Raw genomic sequence first — 13429 nt, 5'->3', positions numbered from 1 at the left:
TCTCCAAGGAGAGTAGAAGGGCTGGAGGTTGAATTAGTTGCCAGTGAACAATGATTTAATCAATTATGCATATGTAACAAAGCCTCCATAAACCCCAAAAGGAGAGCATTCTAAGAGCTTCCCGGCTGCTGAACAGGTGGCAGTGTGGGGAGAGTAGCCCTCTCTGAGAGAGCGTGAAAGCCCCTTGCCCTTTCCTCATGACTTGCTCTGTATATCTCTTCCATCTGGCTGTTGCTGAGTTATATGCTTTTTATAGGAAACTGGTGATCTTGTGAGCAACATGTTTCTGTGAGTTCTGCAAGTCACACTAGCAAATTAATCGAATCCAAGGATTGGGTCATTGGAACTGCTGATCTATAGGATCTATAGCCAGTTGGTCAGAAGTACAGGTGATATCCTGGGCTTATGATAGGTACCTGAAATTATTTTATTTGAAATTTGATTATTAGTGCATTTAAAAATATAATGTGACTTCTAGTTTCTCATCCAGTATATTAGGAACTTAGAAATCATCTCTACATCCAAACAAGTAAAAAGGCGAACAAACTGAAAAATCGACAACTTGCCTTAGATCTGTGAAATGTTGCTCTAATCACCAAATGTGTGTGAGTGTTTGTGTGTGTGTGTGTGTGTGTGTGTGTGTGTGTTGGAGGTGGGATAGACACCTTTCCCCACACCAGCAAGCAATTCTCCAGATATCAGCAAGGTCCTACAATTCAACTCAATTCTGACACTCTTTGCCTGGAGAGATAACATCAGATTCCATAGGCTCAAGGCTTAATCCAACAAGATCTCCCCCTGCTCCTCCTAAGGAGGGAAAACCCTGAGAAGCGCTGGTGAAGTTCAGAGTCCAGGAGCACCAGCTCACTGGAAGACCAAGACCTAACCATAGGACCTTAGAATGCCACTCTTCTCAGAATTTACCACTGCCTTATGAAAGACCTCTTTACCAAGATCCCTTTTACACAGTGTGACATATCTGCCTTCTAACACCTGATGAGAGTAAGCATGACGATGGTGCAAAGAAGGGGAGTACCAGAGTGATTTAAGGAAGAAGCGGGGCAAGGAGATAGAACCCTACAAAAAAGATGATTGTAATTAAAGGACAACAATAAACAGAGAAATGAATTGAAATGTTTGGTGGTGAAACCTGGTTTATGGATGCCCATTGTCTCTGCTGGACAGATTTTACTCTACGTACAGCTGTAGCCCTGAAGAAGGAGGATTTACATCTTGACAACTTTAGCTATCTATAGGGAGTTGAGCGGTGAAACCCTCAAAATACCTGTCTAAGTCCTGTGCCCTATCCTGTGAACACGATCTTATTTGGAAATAGAGTTTTTGCAGATGTAATCAAGTTAAGGATATAATCAAGTTGACGTCAGATCATCCTGGATTTTGAGTGAGTGCCACCAGGGAAGTCCCCCAATGTGAATTCTTAGTTGGAAATTGTCAAGTTTCTTCATTTCCCTCTTAAGTCACAGTTTATTACAGATAATGGTATTCCACTAATTTTAGCATACCTAGTCTATTGATTATCTCTCCAACAAATGGCTTAGTATACATATAGGAAAAATTTAAGAGATCAGATACTCTTTTTTGAGTATTACTATGTCCTATATAAAGAAGCATAAAAATCTACTTGTAATCCCAAAATACAGGCTAACATTGGGTTTAGAAACATCTAAACTCAAATTTTGTACATGAATGGCAAAAATTTACAAGGATTATGGGATACTTCCCTGGTGGCTCAGATGGTAAAGAATCCGCCTGCAATGCGGGAGACCTGGGTTCAATTTGTGGGTTGGGAAGATCCCCTGCAGGAGAGCATGGCAACCCACTCCAGTATTCTGGCCTGGAGAATAGCCATGGACAGAGAAGCCTGGCAGACTACGGTCCATTGTGTCGCAAAGAGTCAGACACGACTGGGCAACTAAGCACAGAGTTACTAAGTGGAAATACTTAGCTACTTGAAAAAAAATTATAAAGCTATCAGATGTTCAAACTTCCCTCTTACTTCAGATTAAGAGATAGATTTATTTATACAGCTGAAACAGGACCCTATAACATATGTTTAGTCTCCTTGACTATTCTCCAAAGATTATCAGAAATGAATAACCTGACTAATCAGATATTTTGACAGGGCCCACATTGATTTTGAGAGTGATTTTTTTTACATGATATTCTTAAATAGTAACCTATATAATTTATGTCATTATAAACAATATTGTTTTATTTTAAACTTATCCAAAACGCTGTTCAACAATATAAGAATACAGAATACGATAGGTCTTATAAAAGTGCTTATAAGTTCTTTTCAATCATATGAATGCCTAAGTAGTTTTGATCATCAAACTGAGTCTGAGAATACCTATGATAATAAAAAATACTACTACTAATAATTTAAATATACTGTGGAAAATACTTCACTCTTAACAGTTGATTTAAATGTTTAACATATAAAAATCCTCTAATAGTATAAGTGGAAGAATTAAGAAATTGGATATTTACTAGACCAAATGAATATTTTGATGTAAAATGTCTTAACTTGTATTAGTTCTCCACTTTTTTTTCTGTGCTGCCAAAACCCTAACTTCTTTAGATTAGTGAGATGCTAATCCCTACGGTTCAGTAAACTTCACTAATAAATAATAATGATAGAACACGAGACATGTTCTGTGAGTCCCACAGACATGCTGAGCCATGTTCACGGGCTTCATTCTCCTCTGCATGATGCTCCTTTCCCTTTTTTTCTGTAGCTATCAGGGCTTCCTGTTCTGTCCCCCGAGGAAATGCAATACAATGGTTAGACTTCATCCTACTTTATCGGCAAACAATGCCCAAAGCTTAACTCAGTTGATATTTTATTGTTGTTATTTCTGACAAGATGAGCTCCTTTGAAATTATTTTCTTCAAGAATTTGCATCTCGTATTTTACCATCTGAGGTTGAATGATGATTTCCTTGTACTGTTGTTGTTTTTTTTTTTTTTTTAATTTCCAGTGTTTTCTACTAAAGATTGTATACCACTTTAGAAAACATGAATTTATAAAAATACTTCAACAAATTTATGACACACTCAAAATGAGAGCACTGGTGTTTCACAAAGAGACGTTACTGAACTCCGCAGAGTTAAAAACGACAATTAGAGATGGCTATCCTGAGAAGTGGAGACCTCCATAACTGATGAGGTCGGGTCGAGAGGTTTGCTCCAGCGTCCCTTCTTGGGCAACAGTTGAAATGCAGTCGAGGGCCTAGGAGACCCGGGACACTTCCCATGTTCCTAAGTGAGACCCTTTCTTAAGTGAATATAAAAACCCCTTGGTAAACACGTGTGAAGAACACTACCTTTGTGTTCGGAGTGATGGTGAAATGCAAAGCCATGGCATCAAGAATTTTTTTTCCACTTGTGTGATCAAATTTTTAGTATGTAATTATAAATAAGCTTTACTCTTGCCTTTATTAGGGGTCGACTGCTTCCTAACAAATTACACCCAAAACTTAAAGCAAAGTTTATTATCTCATAGATATATGAGGAATCAATCCAGGAGTGGCTTTTTTAGATGCTCTGCTTCAGGGCGTCTCATGAGGCTGCAAGGATAAACGTTAAACTCATCCTGAGGCCCACTAGGGAGAAACTGCTTCCAAATCCACTTCTGTGGTTACTGGCAGGATTTAGTTCCTTGTGGGCTGTTGGCTGGAGCCTCCCGTAGTCCCTTGTCCTGTGGGCCTCTACTTAGGGAAGCTCCCAACCTGGCCAATGGCTCACTCCATCAGAGTGATATTGAAAAAGAGGCCTATCTTTTGATCACACAGTATCGGAAACAATAGCCATCACTTCTGTGGTATTCAACTCATTAAAATCTAGTCATTTGGTTCCACTTACACTCAAAGGGTGTACGCCAGAGGTGAGATCAGTGGGAGCCATCTGGGAGGCTGCCCATCACGTGCAAGATACATCCACCTCCTTCCCAGATCCCCCAGATACTCATCACATTACAACATGAGCTAAAAGTCTAGAACCTCATTACTGAAGTCAAGTCAGGGTGGGTGAGGCTCCCGGGGTGTGATTCTTAGCTCCAGGAGCACAGGTCCTCTCCATCTGTAGACCCACAAAAACGAGTTATGTCTTGACATACAGTGATGGATCAGGCATAGGATAACCATCCTAAGACACTCCTGTTCACCAAGGGAGAACAGGGAAATGCAAAGGAATTTACACGCAGCCCACACTCAGACGGAGGGATTAGACCGGGGTCTACAAACCAGGAGGCGTCTCGAGGCTGCCCACCACTCTACCTGACTGACCCTAAAAATAAAGGACATGAAATTTTAGAGAAATATTTTATGAAGCTTGCAGTGTAGCTGATTTTTGGATATATATTGTATTGCTGTGAGTTTGTATTACAATTATTTTCTTTGACTTAGGATAAAAATTCTTTCAGATTTGTAAGAATTTTGGAGGAAATTGCTAAACCATTCTATCTCCCTCTATCATGACTATAGATATGACCACTGACTCTTAGGTTGTTTAATTTTTCCAAACTTTTCAAGATGTTTTCCTAAAATTTAATGTAACATGTTATAGCTCCATACTGACTATTCTAGCTATATTCTGTATTTCTTCTTCAATTTATCAATATATTTTGCTTTTCAAGTTATATTCCTTGATATGACATGTCTTTGAGTATGAGAATTGTTGTAGTTTCTTTTTGGCACTATTGACTGAAATAGAGAAATAGTTTTTCCACTTCTTTATGCTGTTTAAAATGAAAAAGTATGAAAGTGAAAGTTGCTCAGTCATGTATGACTCTTTGTGACCCCATGGACTATACAGTCCATGGAATTCTCCAAGCCAGAATACTGGAGGGGGTAGCCTTTCCCTTCTCTGGGGGATCTTCCCAACCCAGGGATCGAATCCAGGTTTCCCACATTGCAAGCAGATTCCTTATCAGCTGAGCCACAAGGGAAGCCCGAAAATACTGGGGTGGGTAGTTTATCTCTTCTCCAGGGGATCTACCCAACCCAGGAATCAAACCAGGGTCTCTTGCATTGCAGGCAGATTCTTTACCAACTGAGCTGTCAGGGAAGTTACTATATAAAGTCTATTTTTTTCTTGATTACACATTTCCTCAGAATAACAGAAATGAAGAACAATAATACAAACTAGCAATTGCAGGTAGAGCAGCTTCTACATCAATTACCCAATTACTGAATGATACAGTCTCAGATAAAGAACCTGGAAATTTTACTGAATGTGCAGTTTGAACACTTCTTTTGAATGAACAGTCTGTATCAGATGCTTTGTGATACTTCGGAATCTAGCTTTATACTTTAAAAATATGTAATTACTACTAAGTAAAAAATATCTATAAAAGTATATCCAAGCAAGAACATAGACTAGGATGTTTTAAAATTTCTGTATGCTCTTAGAATGACGTCAAAATAACGAGAACAGAAACTTATAACAATCTACAGCGGTACCTATGAACTCACTGACATAATTACCATATTTTCAACAATGCTTCATATTTTTATTATTCTATAGTATTTCTATTCAAGAATCAATTCTTTTTTCCTTAAATAAGTAAATCTATGATTTTATGAATCATCAATCTCAATATGGAGAACAGGCCTTTCAGAGAGAACATATAAACTCAATGCTTTTCTTTATTGACACGTCACTCGTTTTTCATTTTGTAAGATAACATTACATCAGTTTGTATCTTCAATGACACATGAAAGATCCAAAATCAAACTGGCAGTCTCCACAGCCACCTGCAGGCCACTAAGCTTCGCGGTAAAGCAGTCCAAGGTCAGGGTGTCGGCCGAGCCTGTGGCTTCACGGGAAAGGCAGGTTTGCGGTGGGAAGGGATGACGAGCACTTCTTAGGAAGGACCAGCTGAGTTCTTCCTGGCTGCTGTAGAGTCCACAGCCACATCTGGAAGGCAAATCTGGCCAGTTCACAGCAGAAGGCAAATTGGCCTGAATCGACCAGAAGTGTCCGTATTTGCTATCGGTAAGAATTTCACCTCCGTCGTGCTCTAGAGAGCCAGCGAGAGATTCAAGTGCGCTGCAGAATGCTTCAGTGATCAGCTGGAGTTCTGTCTGAGAGCATCTCTCATCTCGAAGAATGCTTTCTGGCTCATTACGGGTCTAGAGAGTAACAAAACCAAAAATGTTTCTGAAAAATACTTGATCAAACGCTTAGTCATACAGTACTTGGGGGTTGGCACAAGGCTAATGGGCAGGGATGGGCCAGCTGGCCAGGCTAATCCATTAACCTGGTTGTTACAGTAAAAGCATCCACTGCTACTGCTAAGTCGCTTCAGTCGTGTCCGACTCTGTGAGACCCCACAGATGGCAGCCCACCAGGCTCCCCCGTCCCTGGGATTCTCCAGGCAAGAACACTGGAGTGGGTTGCCATTTCCTTCTCCACTACCAGTCATTTTATCAGAATGAATGACTCAGAATTAACCCCACCATCAATTTGTTCTGAAGGATTGCCAGTAGCGGTAGTGCCTTTGTACAACACGAAGGACAAGGCATAATAAGTGAATCACAGGCTTCCATACACCCAGAAGGAAGCTCGTGAAGACTAATGAAGTCACAAACGAAGTACTTATTTATACTCAGTAAACATTTGAGATTTGTTTAAAATGCAAATACATGTGTTATAACTTAGACAAAAACCATCTAGGGACATGTATCATTTTCACCTTAATGTTTAAAAAATAAGTATTCTTCTCTTTAATTAATGACAAGGTTATATAATTTTGAATTGCTTTTCTTCCACCGTTCTAAAAAGTTTATTCTAGAAATTTCATGAGAGAAAAAGTAACACTTAACAAACTCATCACTGAATGATCGTTAAAAATCTGTATCTTAATTACTCAAAAACAATGACCATTTTTTCCTTTTGCCCAGGAGACTGGAACCAGATATCATGTCTACTGCACATCCCCTCCCCACATTTTCAGTGCTATATTGTTTCCTCAAAAATCCTACTCAAGACACTGTCCTTCTCCAAAAGACTTTTTCCAGTCTACTCAGTTCCATTTGCAGACTATATTATTGTCTCTTCAGCATCAATAGATTGGCAATGGTTTTGTTTTTCATAATGTACATTCTGATAACTTTTCATGAAGAAGCTTTATATTCATACAGATTTTAAGTTATCTGGGGAAGCAAGTTATTTGGGCATGTCTGTGGAAAACATTCACACACTCACCAATCCCAGGCATCCCAGAGACTCTGCACTCCTGACTGACCAAAGAACCAACTGCAAGCACTTGGAAAACACATACCTTTTTGTAGCTACTTTCAAAGAAAGTAGGTCAGTGTTAATGAAATAAAAGAAATATGATGTGTGACATTTATCTACTATTAGGATATGGAGTCTCATAGATTAATAAAAACAATTCTATTTAATAGAATTAACATGTATCATAAATGAATACCATTTAAAATTATAACAGAATCTAATAATTAGATGCTTTAATAAATGAAACTTTTTCTGGAATATTCAGAAGGTACTGAAGTTTTTTTGTAGAATCTCAACACTTTCATCATGAATATCAATTATTACTGTATGTTAGCAGTGGAGATCTCTAGGATGACAACTCCCATCAACAGAATACTCATTCAGTACAAATGAACTTGCTTAGAAAACAGAAACAGACTCACTGATTTTGAGAACAAGCTTACAGTTGCTGGTGGTAGTGGTGGGAAGGGATAGTTAGGAGCTTGAGATGGACATATACACATTGCTATATTTTAAATGGATAACCAACCAACAAGGACCTGCTGCGTAGTACATTGAACCCTGATAAATGTTATGTGGCAGCCTGGACGGGAAGGGGGTTTGGTGGGGAGAATAGATACGTGAATATGTATAGCTGAGTCCCTTTGCTGTTCTCCTGAAACTACATCAACGTTGTTTGTTAATTGGCTATACCCCAATACAAAATTAAAAAGTTAAAAAAAAAAGAAACTAGAAAAAAACCCAGAATGCTCAACAGGCAGTATATTTAGACAGTCCTCAAAGAATGTGATCATCTGCTAAAAGGCTGGATTAATAATCATTGTGACAAAGATATGAGCTTATATTTTCAAGTATTATTTTCCTCAAGTGTTTTTAAATACAATATTGATTTCAAGACTACTGAGAAATTAAGCATTAAAGGCTCCAGAGTATTATTATCTTATTATCTCATAAAATGCATGTTGCTGAGAATTCAGATAATTTAGGAGGGACTATCTAACCTACCTTGTGTCTGATATATGCCACCAGATGAGTTTCAGTACAGCCACCTCCCAACAAAACATACGGGTCCTTGATTGTTAACTGCAAAGCATGCAGTGCTGTTTGACACGTGAGCTAAAAAAGAAACAATCACCAGAATCTGACGTTGACATCATAAACACGAGGAAATAGAGCCATGTTTTCAAGGCAACTTAGACAGTGGACTCAAGGAGCCTGATTTTAATTGCAAAAGAACAAAACTAGTGTCACCATGGTTGTCATGTGATGAATACATTTTGGAATAATAAAAATTAGAAACGAAAGACTACTTTAGCCAGATGTTTGTTTTCATGGACTGGATTAATATTCTCCTTCATATACATTTAGCTCTTCAAATTGAGATTCACAAACACAACTGGATCAGCAGAGTGCTAATATTTCTAACAAAAATACCTGCATCTAAATAAATTAGCTGTATAAATGCTATATAGAATTTATTTCAAGCTGCTATGGAAATGATCCAATCCAGCAGCAATAAAAACACACAGACCTTGAATATTTACCAGGCTAGAGCCTTGAGTATCCATTCTGCCAGTCTGTGACAGTACCATTGGGCATCACTTTCACTGTATAAAAACTGCATGTGTTATTGCTGTTTGTGAACATCTCTGTTAAGAAGTGGATGATGGGTATAACTGGGGAACCTATTTCTAAGTGAGTTATTCATACACATTAGCATCAAGTACACAATTCAAATTAATTTCTTAAGAAAATTTCCCATCAAGGACTTTTACATTGCTTGTAGATTACTAGAAATAATAAGAGGCAACATATGCCAAGTTTCTATACCACAGGAAAATAAATCAGCTTACTTATAACTGTAATTCTCACATTTTGGTTGTTTTTGCTTTCTACACCACCTAGGAAAGTTGTGAAAAAAGCACAGCTGACTGATGTGAAAAAAATTATAGTACCTATCTGATTCTTTAATCCCTGCCCCAGTCCCTAGATAAGGAATTCAACATTTATTACCTACCTTCAGCTCATCCCAGGCTGTGTCATTTCTGTTGCAGAGAAGCAGGCTACAGATAGTTGTTTTGTTAGGAATAAGATGAAAAAAATGTTTGCAGCCAAACTTTGCAATGCACAAATCTTTTACACTTCCATAACTACTGGGGGAGATTGAGCCCAAGGAACCAATAGGCCATGTTCCTATTTTTTAAAAAAGTTTAGAAAACACAAAATAGATGAATAAACATGGAGCTTACAATCATTTAAAATTACAATATCCATTCCTAGCAAATATAAAAGTCCCAAAAGCACAGCATTTAAAATATGAAATATAGGATAAAGAAATAATAAGATGCATCTTCTTAAACTATAAATAGTATTCTATTATTCAAATGATGTGCAAATAAAGCAGCGGTTCTTTTGATTTACAGACTTCTTTGAACATTTGTTAGAAGCAATTCTGCACTCTTTCAGGAAGTCCAGGAACCTTGGAAGCCCATTCAGGGATCAGAGACCCCAAATTAACAACCACACTAATCTGAAATAAGGATGAAATGAGGAGACAGGATATTTTTAAAAGGTGTTATTATTTTTACCTTAAAACTCACAAACTAAGCTATGCAGAGGGCTGTATCACTGAATTCCTTTGGGGCTCCATTTAGTGAACATACAGGATTTTTTTTCTTTGCCAAACAATTGTTTGTATGTAAACAACTACCTAAAGCATGTCAAAATAAAGTATGTGAACTTATTATTTCATTTTGTTATTCTTTATATTTTCCCCTCCCTCCTGCATAGGTAAAATAATAAAATTTTACAAAACACAAATTAATAAAAAAATGAATGAAGAAGTTAGGATGACTTGAAGGTTTCTAAAATCTCTAAATGTAATTAAGTTATATAAGAAATGGCAACAAGCTTTTAAGAAGTAACAATGGTTTAACAATGGTTTAAACAATGGTTTAAATCTTAAGATTAAAACTATAATTCAGCAATGCACCTCCTTGGGCCAGTTTCCTCTCAAACGAATGGAATTAAAACAATAATGTCTAAATATTCTTGCAGCTCATGAACAATTTCACTTCTTTGAATATCCTTTCTTCTTTACTTCTGAAGTCTCAAAGAACAAGGAATACTTGAGGGATCTAAAATTTAAGAAAAAGAAACAAACCCTACATCTTGTACAACTTCAATGGTGGAACCAACAGAAAATTTGTAAGGCAAGGCTCAGCTTTCCTGCTGCCCAGCCTCTGATGTGGAGCAAATCACTGAACTCTTCTTGGTGGGCTTCCCCATAGGACAGTAAAGTGGGGGTGATCATGTCTATTTCACAAATCAAACCAAAAGTTAAAAATGTTTTGTAAGCCATGACAAGCCTCATACCCACCAGTCTACCAAGCACAATAACCCCATTACTCATCCTAAATTATCCAAAAAGAGGAATTAGGTTTGAAGCAGGAGGGAGAGGTAATTTCAACCTAGATAAAATGGATTAGGCCCAAACATACTTCATCTATTGTTTAATGGAGCCACAGGGGCCTGATAAAGAGTTTTTCTCCCCGCTTTCTCTTTTGTCTCAAAAAAGTTTCTGTCCCCAAGATCCAGAACTATAATTCTGGCTTTATGTAAAAGTGTTGGTTGCTCAGTCGTGTCCAAGTCTTTGCAACCCCATGGACTATAGCCTGTCAGGCTCCTCTGTCCATGGAATTCTCCAGGCAAGAATACTGGAGTTGGTAGCCATTCCCGACTCCAAGGAACCTTTCCTACCCAGGGATCAAACCCGAAATTATGTGGGGGAACAGAGCACAGCATGTCTATAAAAGAAGTTCACACTCTCCCCAATCCCAGGCACCCACTGGTAGTGCTGCAGTCTCTCGATGACACTCCTAAGCAACCAACCAATCAGCAGCAAATACTTGGAGAACGCTTAACTTTTTGTATCCATTTGCAAGTGAAATAGGTCAGCTCATGTTGTACAACACTCTAGTTATCAGTGGGATAAAAATCAGTTGTGGGCTGGTGTGGAAACCAAATGCCCACTTACACTATTTCAATGGAAAAATTCTTCAGTTTAAAAACTGACATCATAGTATTTAATACTCAATATTCATAACTTGAAATCACCTGCTCATGAAAAGCCAGTAAATACTTAGGGATGTGGGTCTGACCCACAACATCACTAATGAGTTCCAAAGAGTGATTGCCATTATTTCTTAACAATTTCCACTCTGATGATCGTCTGACAATAGTCCAGATATACTAGGGATTCGATACTGGCACTCACACTTCTTCTCTGATGACTTATAAAAATAGTCAACTTTAACAGTTTTACCAAAATTTATTAAACTCTTAAGTCCAACCACTTATAAATTGAAATTTATCCAAATGAAATGATGCAGTTAAGAGATATTGACAAGTGGCTCAAATCAGGAACTCTCTAACTTGTCATTTCTCTTGGTCTCTATTAGGTGACTACCAACCTGTTTCCAATTTGCCAGGTTTGTAAAATACAGTGAAATTCTTGCCTGTTATAATTTTATATGTTAATAAATGTATTATTGTTAATTCAACAAACATTTTAGAACCCCTACTATGGACCAAGCTTGTTTTAAGCACTAAAAGTAAAAGGCAACCCCAGCTCTCAAGGAGCCTAGCTGGAAATATCTGGGATATTTAATCATGTGCTAGCTTTAAACAAACATACACCCTAATAATACACACACATACCCTAATTAGAAACCACTATTTAGGCAGAAGTACAGTTGATTGTTGGAGTTAGATAACACAAAGTGACTTAAGAGCTTTGTAAAACTCAAGTAGAAGAAATCTGTTTAGATTATGAGACTTTATATGACTGTAAGAATGTTAGCTTTCTCGATAATCTGTTGAATGTTTGGGGGTTAATAGCTGTAAATTATGGCAGACTCTGCAGTACATTTGGGGCTGGAAAATACCTACAGAATAGTCATCATCACTCAATTTTTAATAAGTGAACAATACAGGATCTTTTTCAGAAACAACCTTTGCTGCCAGAAATGATACACACACACACACTGTGAGGTTGGCAGCTTTTCAAATTGTTCAATATGTTAACACAACACACACCAAGAATATCTTTGCTCAAGGGAAGTGTGATTTATTAACTATAAAGGGCAAAAACTGAGAGTGCTTTTTACCTGTCACTTTACTCAGGGGTTCCATCAGAGACACGCCAATTCTGTCTACAGCAATAACATGATGAGTTCTGAGAAACTGTTTCAAAGATGGGTGTATAACTTTTTGACACAAGACAAGATCTACATGGTCACTAACTAGTTGTTTTCCTAGGTTAAACAACTGGTCCAGAGCTGCATTTTCAAGAGAAACTCCGTAACTGACCAACAGTGTTCCTTCTCCAGTATCAGAAAGGTCTCCGGATAAAGACACACAAAAGAGGGCCACCTTGAAGGAATCTGATTTTTTGATAGGTAGTATCTTCATCAATTGAACTCCTGATACTTCAATAAGTATTCCAGGTAACACAGCAGAATCTATAACCCTTTGCCCTTTTAAAGGAACAATTATACTCTTTCCTAAAATGATGTGCTCTTGGGCGTTCTCTGGAATTGTAAGCAGAAAGGCTCTCAGAATCAGAGTACTGATATGGTCAACTTCCTTTGCGATGAGCATGCAGGCAGGTTTACTTGTTAGTATGCTGCGTACCAAACTCAGGAGGATCTGGGTGCTACTAAAGTCGACTGGGATTCGGCAAGCACAGCCCTCAGATTTCAAGTAACTGGTGCAGAGGCTCAAAAGATGCTTATTTAACTTAATAACCGTGGTGGGTGCCAAGCCTAGTCTCTGAACATTTTCGACAAGGTTGCAGCAAAGAATGGCTGTGAATAAGCCGCCATCGCTGAAGCAGGCCACGTGATTCCGCACGGCGGCCGTCAGGACCTTTAACACGGGGTGGCTGACGGGCAGGCCGGCGAGGAGGGCGGCCGACTGGGACGTGGTGACCACGGAGCCGCCCCGGCCGTTGTGCAGCTGCTTCAGCCTGCCCGCTGGGCCGTAGCACGACGTGACGAGGCCCTTCAAGGCCGCCAGGCTGGCCCTGGCACGCTCGCCCGTCAGGGGGTCACTTCTGCAGATAGAGGGCTTTTTAGCTTCTAAACGAGACATGTTACTGCAAGGT

General features: G+C 38.6%; 1 protein-coding gene across 1 annotated transcript; it reads right to left on the bottom strand.

The window, feature by feature from the left end:
* Positions 1-5189: 5189 nt before the first annotated feature.
* Positions 5190-13416, bottom strand: MKKS (MKKS centrosomal shuttling protein). The gene is made up of 4 exons (XM_005886901.3): positions 12432-13416; positions 9281-9456; positions 8269-8379; positions 5190-6155 (listed from the first exon to the last, which is right to left on the bottom strand). Exons 1-4 carry the CDS (start codon positions 13414-13416, stop codon positions 5715-5717), a joined length of 1713 nt encoding a protein of 570 aa, XP_005886963.1. The 3' UTR covers positions 5190-5714.
* Between the last annotated feature and the right edge of the window lie 13 nt (positions 13417-13429).

Source organism: Bos mutus, chromosome 13, assembly GCF_027580195.1.
Source record: "Bos mutus isolate GX-2022 chromosome 13, NWIPB_WYAK_1.1, whole genome shotgun sequence".
Lineage (NCBI taxonomy): Eukaryota > Metazoa > Chordata > Mammalia > Artiodactyla > Bovidae > Bos > Bos mutus.
The sequence above is the reverse complement of the archived record's forward strand: the minus strand, read 5'-3'. Positions and strand labels throughout refer to the sequence as shown.